This window comes from Rhinolophus hipposideros (genome assembly GCF_964194185.1).
Source record: "Rhinolophus hipposideros genome assembly, chromosome: 16".
Classification (NCBI taxonomy): Eukaryota; Metazoa; Chordata; class Mammalia; order Chiroptera; family Rhinolophidae; genus Rhinolophus; species Rhinolophus hipposideros.
Window position 1 is genome coordinate 49,742,634 of NC_138062.1, and position 27,207 is coordinate 49,769,840.

Consider the following 27,207-nt stretch of genomic DNA (forward strand, 5'->3'; position numbering starts at 1 on the left):
CATACAAATTCCAGTTGTGGCAATCATCATATTATCATATTATCATATTATGTGGCAATACATATTATATACATGTATCAAATCAACATGTTGTACATCTTAAATTCGCACAATGTTGTATGTCAAATATATTTCAATATATATATTTTTTAATCCCAATCGCGGGCCATGCTACAAAACAACTGACCAGTTTTCCTTAAAACTATCAAGGTCATCAAAACGAAGAAAGTCTGAGAAACTGTCTAAGACTGTTTCAGAGAAGCCTAAGGAGCCATGGTAAGTAAATGTTACATGGGATCCTAGGGCAGAAAAAAGACACTAGGGAAAACTGAGGAAATTGGAATAAACTATATGGGCTTTAGTTAATAATAATGTCTCAATATTAATTCAGAAACTGGGTGTGAGATACACAGGAACCCTCCATACCATCTTCACAATAAGTCTGTAAATCAAAAACTGCTCTAAAATAAAAAAGTTTATTAAAAAAAATAATTGCCATGAAGAACAGGGATTGTCTGAGGCAGGGGTGGAGGCAACAAGAGGCCCAAGTAGGAAGCAGAGGCAGCATCCAGGCTGGACAATACTGGACCCAGGGTCCCTGCAGCGTACAGGAAAATGGACAAATTGGGGTGTTTTAGAGACACAGGACCGATGTGGATGATGAACGGGATAGACTCAGGGAATCCCAGGCCCATGGGCGGCTGTGGAGGAGGAGGAGGAGGCGTCAGGGCAGGCAGATCAGCTCCAGTATTAAACCGGAGGGTTGAATGGGGTACTGGCAGACACTGTGTAAATAAATCTCCTTTTATGAGGACCCAGGTGAGAGGGGCAGGAGCCTTTCAGATTTGTGACATGACAGCATCCTTGGGGATGGTTTTTCCCACCCCTGGGGCCAGATTCTTGAACTGCTTTCATAAGACTGATGACTTGCTGTGTGGTCCCCGAGCAAATTCTTGACTTCTCTGAGCCTCAGTTTCCCCATCTGTAAAATAAGGATCAGTAATGTCCCGCTCACAGGCTTGTGGAGGCATCAAGCCCTGCTCTCAGTGCGGCACACAACGGGTACTCAATAAACTGATCGTCCTTTCCCCTTCCTACCGGATCTCAGGTGGATGGAGCGCCGCCTGTCTCTTTAAATTATGCAAATAACCTGCAGGTGGTGGAAGGAGGGTAAGATAAAAAGGAGCCTCTCCTCCGGATTAGCCAGTCAGCGCGCTGGGTTGGCAGAGTTTGCCGCCTACAGGGCCCTATGGCTGGCTGCGCCGACTCAGAGACCGCCCCTGCCTCGCATTGCCTTCTTCGCTTTGGGGACTCTCTCGGCCACGCCCAGGGGGCGGAGCCATCTAGCAGCCGCGCCGCAGCCGCGGAGGGAGGGGCGGGGCGGGCTCGAGTGTCAGCGACCGAGCCGCAGGTGGCGGCGGGCGTGGGGCTTCGTCTGAGCTCGGAAGGTGAGTGCTGTCCGCAGACTCCCCCAATCCCCTGGCCAGCGCAAGTCCCCCATGAGCACCGCTCACTGCAGTTCTGGTGGCCACGAGGGGCAAAGGCGCAGCGGAGCTTGGGAGATGGCGAACGCGAGGTGGGGGGCTGCTCGGTGGGCGGCCCGGCCTCTCCCTGGTAATAATCAGGGATCCGTGGAGGGAGATAGGGACCCCTCTCCTAGTCGATGGTCTCCTGGCTTAGAACCGGAGCGTACAGTGGGGCGGCTATGACGCGAGACCCCTCCCCAAATCCCTTTATTCTAAGCCTGGATCTGGGTCTAGGTTCGGGGGCTGCAAAGATGGGGGCGCCGCTAACCCTCCAGCCTGAGATCTAGGACAGCTGAATTGGAGACCACCCCCAATTTCCCTCTTCCCAGCTCTGATATGCAGAACCACCCCCCCCACACACACACCCCCGGCAGGACCGAGATGAGGAACCCCCTTCCCTTTTTGTCCCCCGTGAACCCTGATCCAGACCTGGCAGAGGAGCTGGGGTCCCCTGGGCTCCTCCTGTAGACTGTCTTATGCCAGCCTCCTTACCACAACGATGGGATAGGGGGGCCTTTCACTGGCATTCTCTTCAAGAACCCCAAGGTTGGAATTCTGGGGAGGGGGTCAGTGTAGTGTCCCTTGCCTGGCTGGAATTGCCAGACCAGGTCTGGAAGGGCCTGGATTAGACTTGGGGGTGGTTCCTGCCTCAGTGGGGGTTGGGCAGTGAGCATCTGTTCCTGGGGATTAAAATAAATCGAGGTAAATTAGGATCCTGCTAGAGGCTGTCTCCTAGTGGAGGGCGGAGGAGGGTTGGTGGGGTGGGCGGCCCCTCCATCTACCTCCATCTCGGGAGTCATCTGCCCCATCTGTCCCAATCGCAGTGGTGACAAGGAGGTGGCTCTAGATGGACCTGCCTCACTGGTGACCTTGGGCAGGTGACAGCACCTCACTGAGCTTTGGTATTCTTTGAAAATGGGATTGGGGACTTCAGAGCCTGTATTCTACAGATTCTGAAACCCACCCACCCCACCTTTTGCCAGATCGTGACCTCACCTTTTTGCTTAAGATGTCAGCGGTTTGGGGGGTGAGAGAGCAACGGAGGGTTTGGAGAACCACCCCCCAAACCTTGTTTGCCTCCGAGCCTCAGTTTACAGCACTGCAAAATGGGTTGATGGTTATACTCTGGCACTGCTGCAAGGGCTATTCTGCCAGACAGTAAATTATATCACCGGGCTGCAGTAATTGGAATGGGGGCTCCACCATCCTGGTCTCACCGGTGGGATCACCCAGGGCACACCCTGACCCACATACCATCACCCACGCCAGAGGCAAATCAGTGCCTGGGCGGGGTCTTGGGCAGGAGGAAGTGGGAGGTACCAGGCCAGCCTCTCCTCTCTCCCTTGAAGCTCCGTCTCTGTAGTGGGCACAGGGGTGAGCTCTGGGCTGGAAGTCGAATGCCCCCAAGTTCAAATACGGTTCTCTTGTGCGTGGCTTTGTCCCTCTGCATCTTGGTGTGTTTCTCTGTGAAATGGGCTGAATCCCTCTTGGAAGATCAAAGGAGACTGTGGGAGGATGGGAGTGCTGTAAGTACAGACGTGATCATTATAATACTAATTACAATATTACTGATCATAAATGGGGTCACAACTGACCAGGAGTGGAAAGGAGAGAGGGGAGTCTGCAAGGATGTCACCTGTTGTGTCTCTAGCCTAGCAGTCAGGTACACAGTCGAGGCTCAGTAGCTGTTTGCCAAATGAAATGATGAAGAGGGGGTTACTATTGGGGAGAACTGAAAAATTCCTGAGTGTGAGCTCACATGGCCACTCAATGGCTCAGTCACTATGCAGCATGGAGCCTATGCCTCAGTTTCCCCATTTGGAATGATGGCTAAGATGAGATACTATCGCTCAGTGTCCTTGTGAGAATCAAGCCAGAGTATGTAAATGGCCACAACTCTAGTAGCTGAACCTGGAGGGGAGGAAGCACGTGACAGAGCTGGTCATTGAAACAGCATGGCCAAGAAGCTGGCCACTGAAAAGAAGAGAAAACCCCCAAACTGTCCCTACTGTGTGCAAACTGGAGACCAGGGGGAGCAAAACGTCAGATGCTGTTTCATAGGACCCAGGAGGCCCAGAGGTTGGGGTGGCCCAAGGTCACCCAGCAAGAGGCCAGGAGCTAATGCCTTGTTGTCTTGGCTGACTGGGTTCCTGACCTGATGTTTTATCTGCTCCTGGGCCTGCTCTCATACTCCACCTGGCGCAGTGTCCTGGGTTTAGGGAATTAGGGCTGGGGAGGCAGGATTCATCTCCAGATGGTGCCAGGGCTCAGGTCAGACACCTCCAGGGAGGACTCTGTTCCCTGCTTCCAGCAGCCACAGGATAGGGGTGTCCTGGTCAGCTGACAACCTGCGGTGTGACCTTGGTCAAGTCTCTGTCCACCTTGGGCTTTGCACTGGCACTACAGAGGCCAAGAGGCCTGGGTTCCAGCAGGTCTGACTTCTCCGTCAGATGTAGTGACTCAGGCACAATACTTTTAGGGGTCCATGAAGATGTTTTAACTTCTTTTAAACTCAGAAGGAAAAAAAAAAAGAACTTTGGAATCAAAGAAAGCATTTTGATATGTGATATTCATATATTTGTTTTTATGCCAAAGCAGTTGTAAAATATAGCTTAAATTCTTTTAATGGAGCATGGGGAAGGCAAACGTGTCTGGGGGCCCATGAAAGTCCTAATACAGCCCTGTTTGAGTCTCGGTGTTGCCATTCATTAGCTGTGCAACCTTGGATGTGTAGACTCCCCTCTCTGAGCCTTGGTTCCCCCATCTATGAGGCAGACATCATTGGCCCACCTCGGGATGGTGAGATGTGCAATGCTTAGCCCCAGATTGGCACTCAGTTTGTGGGTTCGGTTACTTCACAATTGTCATGATTATGATTTGTTGGGTAATAATAGCCCCAGGCTGGGGGTTGCAGGTCCGGGGCTCAGTTTACCCATCCATGGCCTGTGTAGTTCCAGAGAGGTCCCAAGGGTACTGCTCTGGGGAGCGGAGGGGAGGTGGCAGTTGGGCGTTGGGCGGGGCGGGTGAGCTTCCTGTCCCCTACGCCCACAGGCCTCCGCTTAGTGCTGGCGGAAGTGGCAGGGGCTGCGTGGCTATCTCTGGTGCCTGCCATGTTTGACTGGGTTCCAGCCCCACTTGTTTCCCTGTCCGGTGAGTTCAAGCCGTGCCAGGAGGCCTCCATTGCCCCTCTTTACCCCCCTCAGGAACAGAAGGTAGGCCCCCCTGTCGTCTGGGTTTCAGAAATAGCAGGTGTCACTTCCTGGGCTGGGCTAGAGCCTGCATGGGGAGAGGGGGGTCTGTCTCGCAATGTAGCTTTGAGTGCTAGGGCCAGTTGCGGAGCAGTAGAGTGGACATGGAAACCCAGAGCCCGCTATGGTGGTTCCGAACAGGCGTCTTTTGGCAGACAAGCGAGAGACAAAAATCGCAGTGATCTGGGGACAGTGAGTGAACTCTCTACGCCTCAATTTCCTCATCTCTAAAGTTGGGATTGTGCCCCATGATGTGGTTGTGAAAATTAAATGAACTGGGCCCTGCGATGAGCCGGGCATAGCACCGCGTACATACTGCTGCTCAGTGTATGTGAGGCTGGGAGGCAATCTAACTGGAGTGGTAAAAAACAGTAGCGAGATTCTTATTTTCTGGGGAACTTGGGCCCGGTGCCTCCTAGGAACCTGTAGAGCAGCGCTGTCTAGCAGAACTCTCTATCTGTGCTGTCCCATATGGTGGCCGACATCTCTGTGTGGCTACTAAGTCCTGGAAGCAAGGCTGACAAAACTAAGGAGCTGGGAGGTTAATTGTATTTAATGTTACTTCATTTAAGATTAAGTTGCTGCATGAGGCTTGTGGTTCCTGTGTCGTTAGTGTAGCTTGTGGGGATTTAGCCATGTTCAGGGTCCAGGCCATGGCCAGAAACTAAGAAATGAGATGGAAATGTAAGGCTTTTCCTTCTTGGGATGTCAGCCTAGCATGCCCCTGCCAGACTGGGTTTCCTCAGGGGCTGCACTGGTGATTGAAGTTTCTCAGGGGCCCCAGCATCACCCAGCATAGGGTGGTGGTTGGGAATGTTGAATCCAATAAATTTTTGCCTAATGAACTCCTATTCATGCTTTAAAACCCCAACTCCCATGTCCCCTCCTTCAGTCCAGGCTCCCTCCATCCTTGTTCCTCCATTTGGCCCAGCCCCGACCCTACAGGACCAGTTCTATTCCCCTAGACTGGGGGCTCCTCAGGGATCAAGACCAGGGCTGAATCATCTCATAGACCCTGGCCATGTGGGTACATGGTGGGTGCTGGGTGAAGTCAAGGGACTAGGGGTTAGCTGATAATGGATCAAGTTAAACTTACTTTCAAGATTAGGTAAACTGAGGCTCAGCCAGGGGCAGCCTTGTCCAAAGTCCTTGCTCAGTCATTTCCTGGTAAGGCCCAGGGAGCTTTCCCATCCTGTGGTCACCAGTGCCGTCCCTGTTGCCACTGTCCCTCCTGGGCTCCCAGCTGCTGCTGAGCTGCCTGCGGAGTCATGAATTATGAATGAGGTCTGTGAGCTCCAGTGACAAGCTCAGACTTGAGGACATGCCAAGGACACCGAGTGTCCCTCTGTTGCTGGGTGGCTTGGCCCACCCTCTCTGCAGGGAGTCCTGGGGTCCACTAGCAAGATTCCTTCTAGGTATTCTCTCTTGTTTTGCAGATGGGGAAACTGAGGCACAGAGCTGGACAGTGATTCAGACACCAGGTGAACACTGGCTTCCAGGGGGCAGGGTTGGGACTTCTGGGGGCACCAATGCCACCTGGGTCACCATGGTGAGGGGTGAGCTCTGCATCCCGGGAGTGTGCATAAGACAGGGATTGTTGTAGAGGGATTCAGGAGATGCCAAGGGACCCTTGGGGACACTTCAAGGACCCCAACACCCATGTGGCCAATCCCAGTCCCAGTATCCACCTCTTACCAGATCCTTTTCCCACAGGAGCTGCCCACTGTGGAGCTGAGTGTTCAGGTCCGTACTCAGCTGGCCCAGGGTGCAAATTCACTGTCAGTTCCAATCTGTATGACCTTGGCAAGTGGGTTCCCCTTAGGGGGAACCATTTTCCCATATGCAAAATGGCCCAGAACTTTTTTGCCCATGTTAGGGCTCATCCAGTAGCACCCCACACACATAGCAAACTCCTATTTGTGCTTAAGAACCCTAATTCCTTTGCCTCTTCATCTAATCTAGGCTCCCCCAGCACGTATCCCTCCATCTAATCCAGCTCTCACCCCATAGGAGTGGGGTCATCTGTATCCAGCTTTGTCCTCCTAGACTGGGGGATATTTGGGGAGCAGGCCCGAGACTGAATCATCTCAGGAACGTTGGCATACTCCCAGCCTTGGGGCTTTTGGTTCCTCCTCTGTCCTCTCTCTCCCTTCTCTACAGGGAGGACAGTTGGAATTTCCCTTCCTCAGGCCCAAGACATTCGTGACTTTGCAGCTCAAACTCGCCTCTCTCTTCAGACAGGCACTAGACAGGAGCCTGCAGGGGTCTCCACAGAGGTCATAAGAATGTCATATTTTGGGGAGCATTTTTGGGTAAGTATGGCCCACTTTTATTTTGGTGGGGTCTCCTGGAAGGACTGTGGGGGCTTTTATGGAAGTGGGGGGACCTGGTGGCTTGTGAGCAGAGTCTTGGGCAGATGGAGAGTCTGCAGGGGATAGAAACGAAAATGAGAAGAGTCAGGCTGGATTTGAATATACATCCCCAGAGCTCACGGGCCCTGTGACCTTGGGAGTGTCACAGCTTGAACAATAGTGAGACAGAGGCTCATAGTAGGACTCTCTTACTTAAGGTTGTCCAGTGAGAAAGTGCAGGATCAGGGCTCAAATCCCGGGCCAGACTGAACTTCCAGTATCCAGGGTCATTCCAGCCAGGGGATTTCCATATCTTTCCCATCCTGGAGAGTTGGGGGGTTTTCATGGCTTGACCCCTAGAGGACCCCTCACCAGTCTACCTTCTGGGCTGAGGACTACAAGCTGTGACCCAAGGGGGCCCAAGTGAAATGGACTTGTTTTCATTCATTCATAACCGCCCTTCCGGCCATGAACACCCTATACCCAGTCAACTCTGGGGGATGCTGGGCCTCCCAGAGAGACTCTGTCCTGGCTCTAACCCCAAGGAGTCCCCAATCTGGGGGACACAGAACCAGCCAGACACCTCCAGCTCTGCAGTACCTTAGGGGCACCTAGAGGAGGAGCCAGAACACACAACCGAGTTTGCCATGGGCTTTGAAGGCTGAGATTTTCCGGGATGTCAGTAAGGCATTCCACAGGGAACAGCCTGGACAAAAGCTCAGAGGTGTGATACTGGGTGGCTAGTAGGGGGCACCGGACTCCTCCTGCAGGGCCAGGCTAATGGGGAGACACAGAGGATGTTTGAACAGGACGGTTGAGGAAGGACGGGGCAGAAAGCCCCTTCCCCAGTTGCAGGCCCTGAACTTGCCAGAGGAAGCCCGTTGCTAGGCAACTGGTTGCCCCTGGCAACAAGCCCTGCTCCCTCCTTTTCTGCCTCCCCAGCTGGGGCTCCTCTTACTGGCACTTGTTTCTTAAAGGGGCCACACCCCCTTGCCACATAAGGGGTGGTAAAGTGGCACTGACCTCCACCCCCTTCCTAAGGGTAAGAGTCCCTGGAATTTGCCTCTGAATGGCTGTGTGATTCCCAGTGAGGGGCTAGCTCCACTGAACCCCTGTTGGCACCTCTGTATAAGGGGGTTGACTGAGGATCAGTTGTGTTGCCCACGTGTTGGAACCCTGACAGCGGCACCTACATTTATTTAAAATTTCTTTTTAATTTCATGAGGCATGCAAGCTCGCTGCAGAAATTTCAGATCAGCAAAGAGAAAATAGAAGCCACCTCCCCACCCCCCGCACCCAAAGATAGTCTAGTGCAAATGGATTAGAACTTTGAGTTTGGGATTTGAATGGGAGCCCTTGGGCAGGTGACTTTACATCTCGAAGCCTCAGTTTCCCCATCTGGGGGAAAAGGATGACATTCCTGCCTCCCTGGGATTCAGGGAATGTCTGTTTCTTTTCATCAATGTTTCATTTAATCTATTGTTTGTTTTGGTGACTCTGCTGGGTGACACTGGAACCCTGGCTGGCCTGAAGGAGGCTCCAGTCAGAAGAGATCAAGTCAGACAGGGATGCCTTAGGCCCTGCTGGGCCAAGGCAGGGCTAAAGGCATAGAGGACACTGGGGAACCAAGTGTGAGCAGCAGAGGGACATGATCAAGTTGTGTTAGAAAGATCCCTCTGGGGCTAGTGTGGGAGCAACACTGGAGTACAGAAGTTCTCAGGGGAGACAGAGGCTCGAGACAGCCCTTCCTAGGACCCTCGGTTGTCAGCTCAGCCTGAGGGAGGCAGACACTGCTGGCGGTTTTGCCAGGTCTGGGAAACAGGCCAGCAATTGGCTCCAAGTCAGCACCAGATGCTGGCCTGGGCGGCGGTGCCTGGTGCGGCCTCACTCAGGGATCCCCTGGGTGGGGCAGGCAGGGGCTGCTGGGGCTGTTTGCTGCGCCCTCACCACAGGCCCTGTGTCCAGCACTGTACCAGCCTCAAGTCACCAAGACCCTTGGCAGGTGGGAGCTGTCATTGTCCCCATCTGTCAGATGAGGAAACTGAGGCCCAGAGAGGAGAAATCACCAACCCAAAGTGACCCAGTCCATAAAAGAAGGATTTGACTCCTCAACATTGAAAGTACAACTGTAGACCTGGGAAGAGATTCCTGGGGAGCTGGAGGGATCAACAGTGAATGTTCAGGGAAGTGGAGGTCTGAAGAAGGTCTGAGAAGGTTCTGGAAGGAGGTGGGCCTGGCAATGATCCTTGAGAGGTGGAAAGATTTGGGTAGGTGGAAAGAGATGCAGGCTGGTGAGCTGGGTGGCAAAATGGTGTGATGGCGGGAAGGCACAGCATGTCATTTTGCAGCTTGCCGTTTTGCTGGTGAGGCTAAGAGGAAGCTGGCAGATGAGGTTGGAAAGGCAATTCCAGGCTAACGGCTTTGGACTTCAGGAGCTGGTGGGCAATAGGGAGCCATCGCAATTGTAGAATGAGGAGTGACTGTTGGGGGATTTGGGCTGTCCTGGGTCTACCCCAGTCTTGGCCTCAGTTTCTCCATTTGTGCAGCAAGAGGAATCATCTGGTAATGACTGCTGGCTTTAGCCTTCAAGCTTCCAGGTAACTGGGATGGTGAACCCCACAAATTGGAGGAGAATGGAAGGAAATCATTACGGAGAGCCTATGAAGGGCTGCCAAAGGGTCACATCAGTGATTTGTATTGGTAGTGAAATAACCAATCTCTCTTTTTTCAGTCCAAATTACAAGGCCCCATTTGGTGCTAAAATGTCTCCAGTTCCCTTGGACCCCAGCTGATCTCCCTGTTAATGAACAGCTCAGTATATGATATGCCCTTACATGCGACATAGTCTGGCGTCATTAAAACAGCTGTCGCTTATTTTTTTCCTGTTCCTTTCATTATGGCGTGGGGTCCTGGTTTTCCACTTAGAATAGAGGTAAAAGTTGTCCTTTTAGATAAACGTGTTTGGAAAAGAAACATAAGCAAACTTAAAGCAAAACGTTAACCGATGCCACAAATGAATAAAAACTAGAGTTGCCTTTGGGGCTGTAAGGGACCCTGATCATCTTGGTGTTTATTTGTCCCCATATTAGAGGTAGATGACTCCCTGACCTTAACAAGGAGCCACTAAAGGTTCAGAGAGGTGACTTGCCCTGGCCTCTCCCAGTTTGGTGACCCCAGAAACTGGGAGGAAAGAGGTTTAGCGCAATGCACCATCAGGCACTGGGAAAGAAGCTCTGTTCCCACCAGTACTGGGTAATAGCTCATTTGTTCATTTACTCAACAAACTCAAATGCCCTTTCTGTGCTCCACCCTCTATTGGACATGGCTGCGTCCTGAGAGAGGTGTCAGTCCTGGACCTTGCTCAGAGGGAGTCTCCATGTTGAACCAAACAGAAAACTGACCACAGTGACTTACCCTACCATGGTCATATTGGGTCACAAAATTGAAACGTGGGGTAATGTGGCTTTCAGGGTTGGTCTGATCCAGTAACTTGACTCAACACATTGTTATTCGAACTCTCTCAGGTTCAGCTTCTTTCCAAAGTTCATGGTTTCCACTTGGCTTCCAGAATCTTCTGTGTCCATTTAATTCCTCATTTATGGAAAGATGAAGACAGAGAAAAGCAGGGGAAGAGACTGATGGAGGCAGAGACACAGAGAGAAAGCGAGAGAGACAGAGACACAAAGACATAAAGATAGAGAACGAGAGAGGCAACCAGTGCCGGAGAATGCCTTTCCCTCAACTAGAGGACAAAAATCCCAGGCTTCTCTCGGATTGGGCCAATTTAAGGCCCATGAACCAATCCTTGTGACCGGGGAAATGCAACAGGTTGATTGGCTCAGGCCTGAACCAATCCTTACAGCCAGGGGGATAGACTTCTGCTGGTTGGGTCCTCACGTCAACGCCCCTGTTGCTAGGCAACCTTGATGTTTGTGTTTTTGCATCCCCTTTCTCAGTTTCCACCTCCATCCTCTGCAGGGTGAGAAGAATCAGGGCTTTGAGGTTCTGTACCACAGCGTGAAGCAGGGGCCTGTCTCCACCAAGGAGCTGGTGGACTTCATCCGGGAGAGGTGAGGTTCCCACATCCCACCCACCCACCAACCACATGGCCACGCCCTACAGTCCATTCACCCCCACCCACCTGTGGCCCCGCCCATCCCACCTCACAGCCATACCACGCCCTGCCTAATCAGGTCCAGACACCTGTGGGCTCCAAGAACCAAACCTGGTAAGAGACACTGGAAACCAGCAGTTCTCGACACTCTCAGCCCCATGACCCCTCGTTAACATTCCCCAGGTTTCTAACGCCTTCTCCTAAAAAGACGATATGACCTACTTACAAGAGGAATTTTGAAAACTCAATCTCGTGCCCTAAGTATAATAAAAGAAAACACATGTGTGATGAAATAATCTACATTTCAGCCTGTAAATGAAATGTAGTGTCCCAGAAAACATAATAAACTCAAACTGCAAGGCATCCTTCTGCTGCAACCCAGCAGCTCATTAGCTGAATGCTTATTAAATCGGGTAGTCAAAAGGATTATAATCAGATTTTTCTTTTTGTGGCTGTCAAGTGGAACTGCCTGAACCATACAGGACAGGGGCCATTCTTTATTTTGTGGGTCTTTGGCCCCTGAAATCATCCACTCTTGCCTGCAGTACCCCATGCAGGGGTACTCTATCAAAAAATACTCCCATGGGTAACTGGTTTTAATGGGCATCCCACACAAATTTGAGGTTCTGTTAGTCTGGATGAAAATATGAATAAATATTAGGTAGGCATTTAGCAGTGCCTGTCCAGAGGGAAAAAAGAAATATGAGTTTGTCTCCTACAATTAAATAAGACAAACCGTATAAAGCATTTATAGTGTGTGCTCAAAACTTTTTTCACCTGCTGCTGCTACTCCTGCTACTATTAGTAAAATGTATTACTTAAGGATAAAAACCTCTCCCTTGAATTTACCAAATGCCGCCCTCTATACTCTCCTCACTGAGAGCCACTGTTCAGATGTTTGAGATGGGGAAATTGAGGTCCAGGGGGGCAGGGCCTCTCCCATGGGTGCCCAGAATTTTCCCCATCTTTTCCGCATCCTACTACCCAGGGCCACTATTGAGGAGACCTACTCGAAGGCGATGGCGAAACTTTCCAAGCTGGCGAGCAATGGGACTCCCATAGGGTGAGTGGGCTATGAATGGGGTAGGGGTCCCTAAGGTCGTGAGGCCCTGGGATCATTGGGAGCCTGTCCTTGGGTGGATATGTAGGATAGGAAATCATCCCCCCACTTATGGGGCTTATTGGACAGAGGAAGGTAACTCATTAATTCACTCAATAGTTCATTCATTCATTCATTCAACAAATATTTACTAAGCACCTACTATGTGCCAGGTACTGTTCTAGGCACTGGGGATCCAGCCATTATCAAGACAGATAAAACCCTCAAGCACCTTCATGCTGTGTTCTTTCTGTGCACATCTGGGATGTATGACAAGACAGATGTTAACCACAAACTTAAACAAAGGCCTTTCCCGGGGTGAAAAGTGATAGGAAGGGAATTAAATAGGAGCGTGAGAGATCAGGCACTTCCTCAGGTTTGGGCCCAGTTTCTATGAGCTAAGACCTTAATAATGAGGAATTGGCCATGGGAATGTCTAGGAGACAGAGACCCAGGCAGACAGCTCTGCCAGTGCAAAGGCCCTGAGGCAGCCATGCATTATGCATGTTCAAGGAAGAGAAAAGAGTCAGTCTGACATGGCTGCAGGGCTTGGGCCAGGTGCAGATGAAATGGGGGGGTTGGGCACAGGGGCCGAACACAAAGGTTTCTTTTAAACAAGGATGTGATGTGGTCCCATTGGCCTTTGCAAATTTCCCTGTGGCTGCTGTGGGGCAAAAGTTCTATCAGGGGCAGAAATGAAGGCAGCAGGGAGGGAAGGCAGTGGGGAGGCCAGAAGGGGATTCTGCTGAGGTGGGAAGGCCCCACCAACTTGGTTTTGGAAGGTTGGGTCTTAGCTGCCTTTTGGGTATCAGGTGGGGCCTAGAATCTAGAGTGAGAACTCTGGGGCCTCAGGGTCTGGACTTAAATTCCAGCTCTGACGTTCATTTGCAGAGGAGGCTTGCATGAGTTACAGAATGCCCTATGCCTCAGTTCCCTGTCACAGCCCTGCCTTGTATGGTTGCAGTGGGGATTAAATGAATTATTATGTTTTGATGCTTAGCAGGGCCCAGCACACAGTAGGTGCCTGAGCCAATGTCAACCATGTTGATTGAGGGGACCTTGGGGGTTGGGCTGCTGGATCCTGGGTGTGACCCTGCCCGTCTCCAGGACCTTTGCTCCACTCTGGGAGGTCTTCCGTGTCTCTTCGGACAAGCTGGCACTCTGCCACCTGGAGCTGACGCGGAAGCTGCAGGATCTCATCAAGGACATGCTCCGTTACAGCGAGGAGCAGCTCAAGACGCACAAGAAGGTGTGTACCCAGTGGGCACTGCCCAATGGGGTGGGCTGGGGATGCCAGCGGCTGGAAGGAACCCAGACCTTCGGGGCCTTTGAACCTCCAGCCCCTGGCATGTACCTGTGAGAATTCTGGTAATTCCGCAATATCAAACCTAGAACCCCACTGAGCAGGGACCTGTCAGACATTTCAGACTCTCAAAATCCTAGACCAGTGGTCTGCAAACTGTGACCTGCGGACCAGAACCAGCCCACCACCTGTGTTTGTATAGACTGCGAGCTAAGAATGTTTTTTCATTTTCAAACGGTGGGGACAAAACATCAAAAGAAGAATATTTTGTGACATGTGAAAATGAGATGACATGTCCATGCATGTCCATGGCTGTTTTTTAGTCTATGACAAGCGAACCCATTTACTGTCTGTCCCTTTACAGAAAAAGTTTGCCAATCCCTGATCTTGAGCGTTAGAAGCTACAGATCTTATTATTGACATTTCTAGACTCTTTCAAACCTAGACTCTTGGGAAGTTCAAGCCTCAGACTCTCAGGATCCCAAAGTATTTGCAGCTTGTAATTCTAGAGTTATAGGTGCTTGGCACATAGGCGGTTGGCCCCAGAGTCTGCAGTTTTTAACCCCGATTACAAAAAGGGGAGTTGGTCCTAGTACTGAATACTGTACACTTACAAATGGTTAAGACGTTAAATTTTATGTTATGTGTATTTAACCACATTTTTTTAAAATTGGGGGACAAGGAAAATTTCTATGGGCTGATGTGGAACAATTTGGGGAATGGATTATGAAGTGGAAAAGTCTGTGAGTTAAACAGCATAGACTGCTGCAATGTCATAAAAAAAATGGGCTAGAACAGGTACATTATCCACGTGCTGATTATTTCTGGAGACATATGATAATAGCGGTAACTCCTAGGCTAGGGATCAAGGTGTGGAAGGTAAAGTTCTTTATTGGACCTGGAATCCCACAGTGTTTGGGAAGCTGGGATCTGCTCAGGTCCTGCCCCCCAGCAGGGACTTCAGGTGGTACACACACTCCCCTTTCCCTGCCATCCCAGTGCAAAGAGGAAGCAGTGAGCACCCTGGACGCCGTGCAGGCCCTCGCAGGCGTTAGTCAGCTTCTGCCCAAGTCCCGTGAGAACTACCTGAACCGGTGCTTGGACCAAGAGCGGCTGCGCAGAGAGAGCACCAGCCAGAAAGAGATGGACAAGGTGAGCCCAGGACTGCAAGTTTCCAGTCGGCACCAGCCCACGCAGGTGGTCCAAGGACTTTGCTGAGGAGCAACGGGGCTGCCTGATGGAGAGTGAAAACATCACAGAGTGATAGTCACTGAACCTGAATGTGGTCATCACATCCTGGGCACCCCAAGGAGTCTACCAGCTGGGTGATGGGGCAGGGGGTGGGGAGTAAGGGCGAAACACCCCAAGTGTTCCCTTCCAACCTTGTCCCCTCCCTATGTCTCCTAGGCAGAGACTAAGACCAAGAAGGCGGCAGAGAGCCTGCGGCGCTCAGTGGAGAAGTACAACTCTGCCCGTGCTGACTTCGAGCAGAAGATGCTGGACTCGGCTCTAGTAAGAACCGGGAGTCATACCTTAGAGACCTACACATCCCTTGGCCTAGGATGCTATGGGCCTCAGAATTCCAGAACCTCCCACACCCTCGACTCCCAGGAGCCTCAGAATCATAGGCGTAAAGCCATCAAATTCTAGAGCCCGTTAGCTACTGTTGCTGTTGATATTATTATTATTTGAAAAGCAAAAAATCAGTTTTGTGCCTCAGTTTCCTCATCTTTAAAATGGAGACAAAAAATGGGGACAGTAATACTACCTGCTTCATAGAGTTGTTGTGAAGATTAAATGAGTCACTATATGAGAAGTTTTCAGACTAGTACCAGGTGCATAAAAATCGCTCTATGAGCTACGTTATTATTTCTATTATTATTGATGAGGTTTTTGAACCAGATAGGGCAGGATTTAGAAGCTAAGAGTCTTGTGACACTTCCTGGTGGCTGAAAGGCCTGGGTTCTGGTCCAGCCTCCATTACTCACCAGGTATTTAACCGTTTTATAAGATGCTCTCTGGGTCTCTGTCTTCCCAGATGTATGAAAAGCAGATTGGAATCTCAAGATTAGGAATCCTATTTTATTTATTTATTTATGTATTTATGTATTTATTATTTATTTATTCATTCATTCATTCATTCATTCATTCATTCATTCATTCATACATTCATTCATTTTGGCAAGTAATAGGGAGTTATTACAAATGATAGAAACCTTCATTCAAATTGGAAGGAATGTGCATGTGCAGCAAAGTAGCCACAAGCAGCCTCCACATGCATTCCATCAATCCATTGACTCAGTGTAGGAAAGTGTCTCTTTTCCTATAGTTCCAGCAGAAGTCCCAGGGCAGACTTACTGGCTCTTTCCCAAACCAATCGCTGAGGCCAAGGAGTTGGAACATTCTGATTGGTCGAGCTGTCACATGGTCACTCCTTATATCCTCCACCTTCCCATTTGCCTCTCCCCTCCTGCCTTAGCGCTTCCAAGCCATGGAGGAGACCCATTTGCGGCACATGAAGGCGCTGCTGGGCTCCTATGTCCACTCAGTGGAGGACACCCATGTGCAGATTGGGCAGGTGAGTGGGGCCAGGGATGGGGAATGAGGATGGGGGCCCTGGCTTTGCCCACTTACACACTCCACTCACCTGGCACAGGTTCATGAGGAGTTTAAGCAAAACATAGAGAACATCAGCGTGGAGATGCTGCTGAGGAAATTTGCAGAGAGCAAGGGCACGGGCCGGGAGAAGCCTGGTGAGTCGGGGTATCTGTTGGGGTCAAGCTATAAGGCCACAGCTGCATGGAAAGAGCAGGACTCAAGAGACAGGAGACTTCTTTGGGCCTCAGTTTCCTCATCAGAAAAATGGGCTGATGATAAATCTAATTCCACAGCCCACAGAAACAGAGGATTTGATGCCCGAGCTGTCAGGCTTAGCTGTTCAGATTTTACCCCAAGGACCCAAGGGAGCCATTGAGGTTTGTTGAACAAAAAAAACCATCTGAAACTACCCAGATGTAGGGTCAGGGAAATGTTAAAAGCAAAAGTTTTGGGGTCAGACCTAGATTTGAGTCTTTTCTTCATTGCTTGCTGTGTGACCTTGGATGTGTGTCTTGAATTCTCTGAGCCTCAGTTTTCCCATCTGGAAAGTGGGGATTAGTATCATCATCAACACCTGATGGTATTGTGAATATTCAGTAATTTGATGCAGGTAAAGGGCAAAGTATGTGCGTGGCATACAGGAGGCACTCAGTAAATGCTGGTACATAGTCGGTGTCCCCAAGTCTAGTCATCCACTAGGGTTGGTCCTTTCTCCCTCCTGTCTCTATAGCTCACTTCTTCTGGCTCAGGCCACCTCTCCTTGTGTGGGCCCCACTCTGGCCCTTCACTGCGCCCAGATCAATCATGACCTGCTTCTGCTCACATACCCTCCATGGCTCCCCATTGCCCTTAGGAGAGAGTCCCAGCTCCTCATCCTGGCACTTGAGACCCAGCCCATTGCACAGACTTGTGATCCATCCCCTGACCCACCCAGGTTCTACCCAGAAATACTGGAAGTGAAAGTAACTCAGGTATCACACCCACAGTCCATCCCAAGGTGGGAGAAGAAGCTTTGGCACATCCCACTCATGATCATCTGTGAGGCTGATTCAGCATCTTGGCTCATGCCCTGGATCCTGTGAGCTCAGATCCAGGTGCTATTGTATGGCCAAGGGTGTATTGCTACCCTTCCCAAGTCCAGGCTCCCATCCACTGAGTTTCTCAATCTCTTCTGTCTCAGGGCCTTTGGATTTTGAGGCGTATAGCACAGCTGCCCTGCAGGAAGGCAAGTACGTCTGGGCCTGGATGCCCAGGTTGGACCATGGGAAAAGGGAGGCGGAGCTGAATGGGAAGGAGGTACCCCCTGGGCTCAGCTGTGCCCCTGATCTGTCTTTAGCAATGAAACGCTTGCGGGGAGCCAAGGCCTTTCGCCTCCCAGGACTGAGCCGGCGGGAGCGGGAGCCACCTGCAGCTGTGTGAGGAAGCACCCCTGCCCAGCCCTGGCCCAGGCTAGCTTGGGATCCCTCCCCCTGCCCAGGCAGTCCCAGAAGTTCCTTGCTTAGGGTAGCCCAGAAGTATTCTTGTTCCAGGCTAGACCAGGAGTACCTCTGTCTCAGGTTAGCTTAATATTACCACTGCTTAAGTTAGTCCAGAATTCTTCCTTTTGCCAAGGCTAGACCATGGGCTGTCTGCCCCAGACTCTCCCAGGACTACCGCTGCCTGGACTGGCCCAGGATTCCTCCCTTTGTCAAGACTAGCCCTGCTATTTCTTCACCTAATCTATCCCAGAAATTCTTACTTTGCCAAGACGAGCCTGGGAGTCTCCCAGCCCAAACTAGTACTCAATTCTTCCCAATGCCCATGGTTTCCCTGGCTAGCCCAGGCTTACCCTTGCCAACCCAGGATTCTTCTCTTTGTCAGAGCTAGCCCCTACGTTCCCTGCCATCTCAAGCCAGCCCTTTTGATGAGCTCCAGGGTTCCTCCCCTTCCATGCTGTTTGAGAACACCACCTGCTTGGATAATTTCAGATTCACTGCCCCCCACTGCCGCCCCCGGCAAGCCCCAAGATCCCACCACCTGAAGGGCTAGCTCAGGACAGTGTCACAGCCCAAGCTTCCCCTAGGTGCCATATACAATGTTGGGGGCCGGTGCAGGGCAGATGCATTGGGGGGAGCTGACACCAATATCTTTTTCCATCTGCAGAGATTCTTTGGAGCCTGATTTAGGGGTGAGTGCCATCAAGATCGTTCTTAGATCTGAGGACCAGGAATGGGGAGCTGGGCAAGGTGAGTGGGGAAGTTTAGTAGGGAAGAACCTGACTCACCACTTGTCCCCCCAGGCATGTCCAGAGGTGGATGAAGAAGGTTTCACTGTCCGACCTGATGTGACCCAGAACAATATCCTCTTGGCACCCCCTGGGGCAATTGTTGGCACAGCAAGTGACCCCTCCCACCATTTACAACCCTCTGTGTACACTCTCGGGGGAGACTCTAGTGTGGACAAAGCAAATCCAAATGCAGATACCTGCCCTGTGGGGTCAGAGATGGGCAAGAGGAAGAGAGGAGGGGCTGGGTTACCACAGATGGGGAGACAAGAGGGCTTCCTGAAGGAGAGGGCACCAGAGTTGGGGCTTAGCAGCGGAATAGGAGTTCACTAGTTAGGGCAGGGCATGCTTATGCAAAGGCTTGAATGGGGGCAGGGCCAAAGATGACAAGTGATGAGAGAGAGAATTCTTCTGGGCCTCAAAGGGTTTGAGCAGGAAAGGATGTGGTCAGATTTGAGGGCTAACAAGAGGGAGGCCCTGCATTGGAATCTGCTTGGCCCCTTGACTGCAGTGCACATACTGCCGAGCCTTCCCACTTCTCGTCCAGTGACTCCGACTTTGATGATGAGGAGCCCCGCAAGTTCTATGTGCATATCAAGCCTGCCCCAGCCCGGGCTACAGCCTGCAGCCCCGAGGCAGCGGTTGCACAGCTCAGGGCCACGGCTGGCAGCCTCATCCTCCCTCCTGGCCCAGGGGTGAGGCATGGGAGAGGTGTTCTGGGTGGGGCTGGTGGGGCTGGCTGGATGCACTCGACCTGATGCCACCCCCTTTGTCCACAGGGCACCATGAAACGCCATTCTTCACGTGAGTTGCCTGTTCAGGGATCTATCTTCGGTTTGGGGAATAGAACATGGAGGGGAGGCAGGGACTGGACAGTGAGTATGGTTCGAATCCCAGCTCTGCTGTGTGACTTGGGGCAGGCTGCTTATCCACTCTGACACTCAGTCTCCTATAAAATGGGGTCATTATGAGAATTAAATGAGAGCCAAAAAGGATGGCTGGGAAAGAAGCCAAAACCTGGAGACAGCTTGGCTCAGGTTCAAATCCCTCTCTGCCTGATTTGGTTACTGTGGGCAGCTGGCTGGAAAGCCCTGGGCCTTAGTCTCCTGGTCTATGGAGTGGGGAGCACTACAGGTGGGGCAACAGGAAGGCTCAGGGAGGTCCATCTCTCATAGGGGATGCTGCTGGGAAACCGCAGAGGCCTCGATCAGCCCCGAGGGCTAGCAGGTGAGTTCCACAGGGCTGGGACATCGGGCTATCATGAATGGGCAGGTGAGGGCCATCCCCGTTACCTCTCTTCTCTTTCCTGGCTGCTTCCCCGTATCTCTGTCTTCCCTTGTCTCATCAGGGCAGGGAGTTGAGGCTGTGCTGTTTTTGAGAGACCACTTAATGATTTATTTGGTGAACATTTATTGAGTGCCTGCTGTGTACTCATGCCATTCTGGGTTCTGGGGATATAGGACTAATACAGGGTCCCCTTCTCAGAGTCACATTCTGGTGGCTTAGATATTAAGACTAACAAGTAAGTTAGTACATATTCAGCACTTCTAAGTGTTATAGAGAAACTAAAGCAGGTGATATGATAGAAGAGTGGGTGACTTCAGTCAGGCCAGTGGTGGAGGACCTCTGGGATGGGGAGGGGATGACTTTGAGCTGAGTCCTGAAGAGAAGCAGGAGGTGGCCACAGGGAGCACTGGGGGAAAGAAGGCCAGACCAAGAGCAGCATGTGCAAAGGCCCTGAAACTGGAGGAGGCATGGAAACAACAGAACAACACCTCTTGTCCACTTGGTCCCCAGCTGTGCAGATAAACTGCAATCAGATGAGCAGGTTTCCAAGAACCTCTTTGGGCCGCCCCTAGAGTCTACCTTTGACCACGAAGATTTTACAGGTGATGGGGGAAAGGGTTTCAGGGGCTATGGGCCTGGCCAGTGGGAAGGTGGGTGGGCCATTGCAAGGATGTTGGTGGGCTGGACTGGTGGGAGGATGTGGGAGGGTCCTTTGTGGGTCAAAGGGAAGATCAATGGGTCCAGAGCAGTGTGAGGGTGGTGTGGTCACAGTGCTCCTGGGCAGATTCAGAGAGAAGAAGGGGCCTTGTGAGAGTGGGGGATGGCAGTGGGTGGGGCACCAATGGAGATAAATGACTAGAGGTGTGAGGGCATTGGGCACAAGCTTTGAGTGGGGTGGGCCTTTCCTCAACATGGGCGTGGCCTGTAGGAAGATGGAAGGGACTCTGTGTGGGTGAAGTCTGGAGCTGACCACCCCCTTCCCCGTCCCCGCAGGCTCCAGTAGTCTTGGCTTCACGTCCAGCCCCTCACCTTTCTCCTCCTCCTCACCCGAAAATGTGGAGGACTCTGGCTTGGACTCGCCATCCCATGCTGCACCTGGTCCCTCCCCGGATTCCTGGGTCCCCCGCCCAGGAACCCCGCAAAGCCCACCTAGCTGTAGGGCACAGCCGCTGGAGTTAAGGGGGACACGGCCCCAGCTGCCATCGGACTCAGATGCACCACAGCCCCTCGCACCATCTCCAAGCCCCTGGGGGCTGGAGGCTGTGGCGGGAGGAGGTGAGTCCAGCGGCACCCCACAATCTGAATTATTGGAGTCCTGGGGGGAGAATCGCACACTTACTGTGATCAGCAACCATATCGGGGATACAGCTGGGACTGAGGAGGGCAGGAAACCCCATCCTTGCGGGAGATGGCAGATGCCTGGCGAGGGCTCTCAAGAGTGGAGCCTCCCTAAGGAGGGACATCTGAGATGAGATTTGATGGAGATGAGGATGAAGTTGTATAGATGTGGGAGTAAGGGCGTTCCCAGCAGGAGGCACTGCCCATGCAAAGGTCCTAGGGTGGGAGTGGCTTAGGCTCCTTGAGAAACAGTGGGAACATTAGTGTGGCGGAAACAGAGTGATGACAGAGAGAAGGGAGAGGAGGGGAAGATGTCAGCAGGGAGATGGGACCAAGCAGGGGGAGCTGCCCAGGAACTCGAGAGAAGAGAGGGTCCAGGGCTAAGGTGGGGCAAAGCTAGAAGGTGAAGGGAGGAGAAGAGCAGGCAGGAGTGGGCTCCTGGGGGGACTGTGAGAAGAGCGGAGTCCCCTTTGCATCAGAGGAACTGTGGGCTGTGACCATATGAGGTCCCCAGCAGTGGTGACAGCAGTGCTTGGCACTGTCCTTGGTTAGAAAAAGACCCTGGTTGGAGTTGCTTCAAGGGAGGGGCCAAGGGAATGAGTGTAGACCCTAGTGGAGTTGTCTGAGCTTCACTGTGGAACAGGGATTCTCAACTAAGCCAGTTCTGCTTCCCAGGGGACACTTGGCAATGTCACCACTGATATTTGAGTGTCACCACTAAGGAGATGGGTGCTACTAGTGTTAGGTGGGTTGAGGCAAGGGATGCCGTTCAACCCCTGCAGTGCAAAGGACAGTGTCCCCCCCCCCCCGGGAAGGATCCAGCCCCAGGGTCAGCAGTGCTGCTAAGACCCTGGGGTAGACACACAGCCTGGCGGGGAGGGGGGGTGAGCAAGTGTTTGTATATGGAGCAGAGCAAGTGTTTGTAGATGGAGCAGAGCAAGTGTTTGTAGAGGGGAGGCAGGAGAGCAAGGGGAACCTGGTTTTACATCGTGATTAGTTAACTTCAAAGGGTGAGACTCAGCTGGGGGCCAGAGTAGGAGGCCAGCCACGTACTCTTAGAGAGGATGAAGGTCATAGAATTGATGAATATTAGATAAAAACACTCTGCCGAATCCCCCCTGTAGCATACCCGCCTCCTGAGCTTCCAGTCCTTGCTGGCATTGCCCCACTGATGGGGAGCTCACCCCTTATTGAGCTACCCATCTGGTGTCTGGGAGGCTCAGGGTTATGGATGGCATCTACAGTCCTTTCTGGCACCTTCTCTGCATCTTCAGGACTTCAGATCATTAGGGGCTCTGCCCACAATACGCCCAACTCCCAAGTTTTGGCTGAGTTCCTCCCCTGGGGTGACCCGCGCGGCCCAGGGCAGCGTCTCAGCTGTGTCTTTCTCACACACTCCCCAGACCTGATGCCTGTACCTGCTGACCTTACAGCCAGGGAGGGCCTGGCAGCCCCGCCCCGGAGACCCCGCTCCAGGAAGGTGTCCTGCCCCCTCACTCGCAGCAACGGGGACCTGGTAGGGTGAGGGGGCGTGGCAGGAGCTGGGCTGGGGCTCGCCTCTGGGGTCAACATCAGGATATTGCCCCTCAGGTGTTTACAGCCCAGCCTATCTCCTTCCCTTCCAGTCTCGTTCCCTGAGCCCCTCCCCGCTGGGCTCTTCAGGCCCCAGCACCATCACAGAACGTTCCAGCTTCTCATCTCAGACAGGGCACAGTACAGGTAGGTTTCACCATCTCTGGTCTGGGTTGGGGGCTAAGTAATATAATGGAGCCCCTGGTGGCAAAGGTGAGTTCTGGAGTCTGAGACCTGTGCTCACTGTCTGGTCCCCCATTCTCTCCCCCCCACCCCAGGAGTCTCCCGGGGCCCAAGCCCTGTGGTCCTGGGCTCCCAGGATACCCTGCCTGTGGCTATCGCCTTCACCGAGTATGTCCATGCCTACTTTCGTGGCCACAGCCATAGGTACGTTGTGATGGATACTGTCACTGCAGATAGTGACAGGCAAGCAGGGCTCTCTGGGGGCTGTGCATCTGGGTTTTAGCAGGGACAGCCTTTAGCTGTGTTTCATGACCCGCTTTACCATGGAAGGGCCTTGAATACTGAGCTGAGCGGCCAGGCCCCTGTCGTAAGGGCAGTGGGAGCCACAGAGAGTGTTTGAGCAGGGCTAGGCACTGTTGTAGCCACAGCTTAAAGGAACTTCTCTGAGGCTGCTGTAAGCATCAACCTGAAGGGAGGAGACCAGAGGCCATGCCCATGGAGGGGGCAGGTGAAGAGTGAATTGAGAGACCAGGGATAATCTGGGGGCGGTGCCCAGTGGAAAAGACCTTCAAATCAAACCACAAAGGGGAAGAGAGTATGAGACCTAAAACCCAACTTGAGGATGGTCACAAAAATGAATGTTTCACTGTGAGCTTCCTGGTGGACTAGGGGAAAAGAGAACTAGGGAAGGGGATATGCCTGCCTCCTCCAGCCTAGTGTGGATTCCTTCCGGTGACTGCATTGCTGTATAGGCAGGGACATAGGGGAGGAGGTTGGGGGTAAGGATGCTGGTGTAGTCAGGGCCTTGATGCTTCTGAGGGGCCCAGGGAGCCATAGGCTGCTGTGGAGCCAGGAGAAGGGCAGGATGAGGTGCTGGGCAGAGCCCTGAGCCAAAGCCTCATCCCCTCACCTCTCATCCAGCTGCCTGGCTCGAGTAACTGGGGAGCTGACCATGACCTTCCCAGCCGGCATCGTGCGTGTGTTCGGCGGGACACCACCCCCGCCCGTGCTCAGCTTCCGCCTTGTGCACACAGCCCCTATTGAGCACTTCCAGCCCAATGCTGACCTGTTGTTCAGGTATTGTTGGGAAGAGGGGGGTAGGGGTGGGGTCCCAGAGGCTGGTGGGGGCCAGGAGCTCCCCAGCTCTGAATTCCTCCTCTGCCTCCCAGAATTTGCTGTGTGGCCCTGGGCAAGTCCCTCCCCCACTCTGGACCTTATTTTCCTGCCCTCCTTTGCTTCCCCACCCCCCACCACTTGCCATGCTTTACTGGGCCCAAGGTGAGCCAGGAAATCTGCATCTTTAGGAAGCCCTTAGGGTAGTGGGGGCCCTGAGAAGGCTTCTCTCGAGGGTGAGGGTAAGGTTGATTATTCCCGGTGTCTGTAGTGACCCCTCCCAGAGCGATCCTGAGACCAAAGACTTCTGGCTCAACATGGTGGCCCTGACTGAGGCCCTGCAGCGCCAGGCGGAGCAGAATCCAGCTGCCTCCTACTACAATGTATTGTTGCTGCGGTACCAGGTGAGCCAGGTGGATGGGCTGAGCAGAGGGGCCAGGGAGAGGAAGATGGGGGTGCAGCGTGGACAGGGAAAACATAGTGGTTGGGTAGGCGGTCTACAGTGTGGAGAGCACCATTATGCAAATTAGAAGAGCCCCGGCACTGGCACCTGTCCAGAGACTTTGTTAGCATGAGCCCCTCTCCTGCCCTCTGCTGGAAATGTGGTGCAATGCACACTACTGTCTACAAGGTCTCCAGGAAAGGGCCCCTTCGGGTGGTGTGTGCAGTGCAGACTCCGGCTGGTTGATATTGCACAATGTGACAAGACAGAACGGCCCAACCTATGTCCTCTCTCCTGTTCTCACTCCGTCTAGTTCTCCCGCCCGGGTTCCCAGTCCGTGCCTCTACAGCTGAGCGCCCACTGGCAGTGCGGGGCGACCCTCACTCAGGTCTCGGTAGAGTACAGCTACCGGCCAGGTGCCACAGCTGTGCCCACGCCACTCACCAATGTCCAGATCCTGCTGCCTGTGGGGGAGCCTGTGACCAACATCCGCCTGCAGCCAGCCGCCACCTGGTGAGGGCATACGGGAGGCCGGGGGAGATTCAGCAGTGCCCCTGAATCTCCCAGACCTCCCCTGGATGCAGCAACTAAAGGGTCTGCCCTGGGCTGGACCAGTCACTATGAGCTCGCACTGTTACAGCTGAGGGTGTTGTTATTAACAATCGTAACATCTGACAGTGTGAGCTTCCTCTGTGTCAGGAGTGTTCCATGGAGTCTGCACACTGACTGGCTTAAGGCTCTTAACAGTCACCCAGATGTGGACTGCCATTGTCCCCATTTCCGAAGGGGAAACTCAGGCATAGGGAGCCTAAATGGCTTTTCCGAGGTTACATCAGGATTTGAACCCAGCCCCCTGCTTGTGGCCCCACACCCTCAGTCACCGCACAATATTGCTTTAGATGTACACGAAGAGTAGAACCATGAAGAAGCCAGACTTATGGGACCAAATGCCTCATCTAAAAATGCTGCAAGGCTGTGGGGCCCTCGGGGAGTGGGGGTGGAGGAGGGGAACTGAGGCGAGGGAGGAGATCTGACTTGCTTGGGTCATGTGGCTGAGAGGCTACTGAGGAGATCCTAGACTCTCAATGTGCTTTCTGGGGTAGACCTGACCAAACTTCTCTTGATGCCAGGAACCTGGAGGAAAAGCGGCTCCTATGGAAGCTTCCGGATGTGTCTGAGGCAGGAGGTGAGTTATGGTTGTGCATGAGGGCTCGGAGGTCTCAGGTGGAAGGGCTTATCTAAACTGGGGAGAATGGGGGATGAATCAGGGATGTGTTGGGGGAGGGGAAGTATGCTCACGGAGACAGGCTTAGAAGTGCTTTGACAAAGCTAGGGGAGGGGCACAGCAGGTGTAAAGGCCCTGAGGCAGGACTCCTTTGCAAACCGCACATGGCACTGTGGGGCCAAAGGAGAAGGGGGGGCACCAGAGAAGGTCAGAGGGGCAGACAGAGGCCACAGATCAAAGGATTTGGGTACAGGGCCAGGGAAGAGCCCAGTTCACAGCAAGACTAGGGCCACAGCTGACCTCAGGTCTCCCCAGGCTCCGGCCACCTGTCTGCCAGCTGGGAGCCATGCTCAGGACCCAGCACGCCCAGCCCTGTGGCTGCTCAGTTCACCAGTGAGGGGGCCACTCTGTCTGGCGTGGACCTGGAGCTGGTGGGCAGTGGTTACCGCATGTCACTGGTAAAGAGAAGGTTTGCCACAGGTACGCCTCCCCTCTGGAGCCAAGCCCTAGCTCCTGCTTCTGCCAGGGTGCAGGGGTTGGGGGAGGCGTTTGGGGTGTTTGAGAAGGATAAGTGGGTGTTGGGGTATAGAGACTCAGGATGGGGGTCACAGGCAGGGAGGGGGTGGGCAGCGCCCCCGTGGGAGGGGTCAAGAAGGGGGATTCATGTGTCTGGGCTGGAGAGCGGGTATCCTTGCAAGGATCCAAGGTGGGGAGCCAGAAGCTGCACTGCCATGCCACCCTTACTCTCACCCCTTTCTCCTGCCCCCACAAGGGGCTGCTGGGGCCCATGGGGCCACGAGGGAAGGGGTGTTTTGAGGAGGATTGGGGGTCCCAGAATAGGGACAAGGGACCCTCCTCCCCCTCACTGCCCCACTCCCACAGGGATGTACCTGGTGAGCTGCTGAGCCTGGGAGGCTGGCCCGCCCACCAGCCACAGCTCCTGGTGCACTGACTCCTGGTGCTCGCCAACTGCTCCCTGCTTGCCTGCCTGCCGGACCCTGGGGTCCCTACCTGGCCTCCCCTGAGGCCCCAACTCCATGGAAAGGAGCCCCACACCCAACCTGGATGAGTGAGATTCACTCCTGCTCATGCCAACTCCCACACAGGTCCTTAGACTTTTAATGTTCTTTGAATAAACACTTTATTTTCTAATAAAATAACATTTTACTGCTCCAGGAAGTTTCCTTTCCACTGCCAGAGAGGCGAGGAAGAAAAGACAACTGGGTGGGGGAGATCTAACATCCCTAATGTTCCCCATCCCCCACCCCTCCTGCCTCGCCTGTGTAGGGTGATACTAGGAAAGGAAAAGCCAGACACGGGCACCTCCAGTCCCATGGGCTCAGAGCTGGGCTCATGGAAAGGATAAGGACTAGAGGAACCCCGAGCGGAATGCCAGGAAGACTTCCTAAGGAGGGGGCATTATAAACAGGGCCTTGAGGTATGAGTAGGAGTTTGCAAGATGGGGGCACCCCAGACAGAAAGAGAGTGAGTTGTGAGTTCCATGAGAAAGCTATTAGTCAATTCATGAGCATGAACTGAGTACCT

The 27,207-nt window shown here is 52.9% G+C and overlaps 1 protein-coding gene across 6 annotated transcripts; it reads left to right on the forward strand.

Moving 5' to 3' along the window:
- The first annotated feature begins 210 nt into the window (after positions 1 to 210).
- Positions 211 to 26,835, forward strand: FCHO1 (FCH and mu domain containing endocytic adaptor 1). Of its 6 annotated transcripts, none has more exons than XM_081077518.1 (28): positions 211 to 276; positions 6,211 to 6,255; positions 7,012 to 7,086; positions 11,104 to 11,195; positions 12,228 to 12,302; positions 13,446 to 13,587; positions 14,641 to 14,793; positions 15,049 to 15,153; positions 16,121 to 16,219; positions 16,298 to 16,394; positions 17,420 to 17,464; positions 17,576 to 17,654; positions 18,382 to 18,406; positions 18,518 to 18,575; positions 19,019 to 19,197; positions 19,282 to 19,306; positions 19,678 to 19,729; positions 20,300 to 20,391; positions 20,783 to 21,064; positions 22,531 to 22,643; positions 22,753 to 22,846; positions 22,978 to 23,086; positions 23,804 to 23,959; positions 24,267 to 24,399; positions 24,751 to 24,950; positions 25,568 to 25,623; positions 25,978 to 26,142; positions 26,545 to 26,835. In XM_081077518.1, exons 3-28 carry the CDS (start codon positions 7,060 to 7,062, stop codon positions 26,565 to 26,567), a joined length of 2,676 nt encoding a protein of 891 aa, XP_080933644.1. In that variant the 5' UTR covers positions 211 to 276; positions 6,211 to 6,255; positions 7,012 to 7,059; the 3' UTR covers positions 26,568 to 26,835. The 6 variants fall into 6 exon arrangements, with proteins under 6 accessions (XP_080933644.1, XP_080933643.1, XP_080933647.1 ...); XM_081077517.1 differs by lacking the exon at positions 211 to 276 and adding an exon at positions 1,386 to 1,448; XM_081077519.1 differs by lacking the exon at positions 211 to 276 and adding an exon at positions 4,610 to 4,676.
- Positions 26,836 to 27,207: the final 372 nt, after the last annotated feature.

Bases quoted from the DNA above. Each gene is read 5' to 3' on its own strand.
- FCHO1 (XM_081077518.1), top strand. From the start codon at position 7,060: ATGTCATATTTTGGGGAGCATTTTTGG. The intron at 15,154-16,120 runs GTAAGAACCGGG...CTCCTGCCTTAG, and splicing joins AGATGCTGGACTCGGCTCTA to CGCTTCCAAGCCATGGAGGA. The intron at 16,395-17,419 runs GTGAGTCGGGGT...CTTCTGTCTCAG, and splicing joins CACGGGCCGGGAGAAGCCTG to GGCCTTTGGATTTTGAGGCG.